This window comes from Galeopterus variegatus, unplaced genomic scaffold (assembly GCF_000696425.1).
Source record: "Galeopterus variegatus unplaced genomic scaffold, G_variegatus-3.0.2 Scaffold3698, whole genome shotgun sequence".
Classification (NCBI taxonomy): Eukaryota; Metazoa; Chordata; class Mammalia; order Dermoptera; family Cynocephalidae; genus Galeopterus; species Galeopterus variegatus.
The window spans coordinates 202144-203048 of NW_007729809.1; the positions used below are offsets into that span (position 1 = coordinate 202144).

Genomic DNA, 905 nt, shown 5'->3' on the forward strand with positions numbered 1-905 from the left:
CTCTTTCCCACCCCCACGTGCTCTGGAGGTCGTACACTTCCTCCCCACCACTCGGGAGCCACCACCGTTTTCCTTGCCACCCAGGATGCCTGTCTCTGTCCTGCAGTCCCTGTAAGGCTGGATGAACTGTCAGACCAAGCCTGGGGCCTCTCGTTTGGGACATTCTCAGACTTGCCCCAGCCTCGGTTCCTTTCTGTGCAGACACTGCCCCCCAAACACATGGAAGCCCCTTTGCAAGTACATCTCATAGGCTCGTCTGCACAGTTAGAAAGCATGAACTCTCAGGAAACATTTGTGAATGAGCGAATGAGAAATAGGCATGTTTTTGAACCTAATTTTCTTTTTATTTTTCACATATCCCCTGATTGCTGTCACAGATGCGTTTTTGGAACAGGCCGTGTCATATCAACAGTTTGTGGACAACCCTGCTATCATCGATGACCCCAATCTTGTGGTAAAGATTGGGAATAAGTGAGTACCTCTCGAAAGCGGTTTTGGAGCTAGCATGATACCATTTCAGCTTCATTTTTTCAAATATAGAGACCTAGACATTAAACCTTAGAAATACATAAAACAAAGTCCGTGTTAAGCTTCATTACTGTCTCTTCAACTATTAGCAAAATTTAATGTTCCTGTATACTGATAGGCTGAGGTAACTGTCAGTCTTGTGGGTTTTTATACTCATCTGTACCAGATTTTGTAATTGAACGTGTGCAGTGACAGCACTCGGCCTGTGGGACTTGGACCCTGTATATAGGACATATGCACAGGTTGAGCATCCTGAATCTGAAAATTCGAATCTGAAATGCTCCAAAATTCGAAACTTTTTGAGCTCCGACATGATGCTCAAAGAAAATGCTCATTGCAGCATTTCGGATTCCAGATTTTTGGATCGGGGATTTTCA

At 44.6% G+C, this 905-nt stretch overlaps 1 protein-coding gene across 1 annotated transcript in view; it reads left to right on the forward strand.

Moving 5' to 3' along the window:
• LPIN1 (lipin 1) overlaps positions 1–905 on the forward strand; it is a gene marked incomplete at its 3' end in the record, with an annotated part of 37392 nt that overhangs the window by 19336 nt on the left and 17151 nt on the right. Inside the window, exon 10 of the mRNA XM_008585754.1 lies at positions 378–471. Coding sequence (XP_008583976.1) covers positions 378–471 — 94 coding nt within the window. The remainder of the gene's footprint in view (positions 1–377; positions 472–905) is intronic.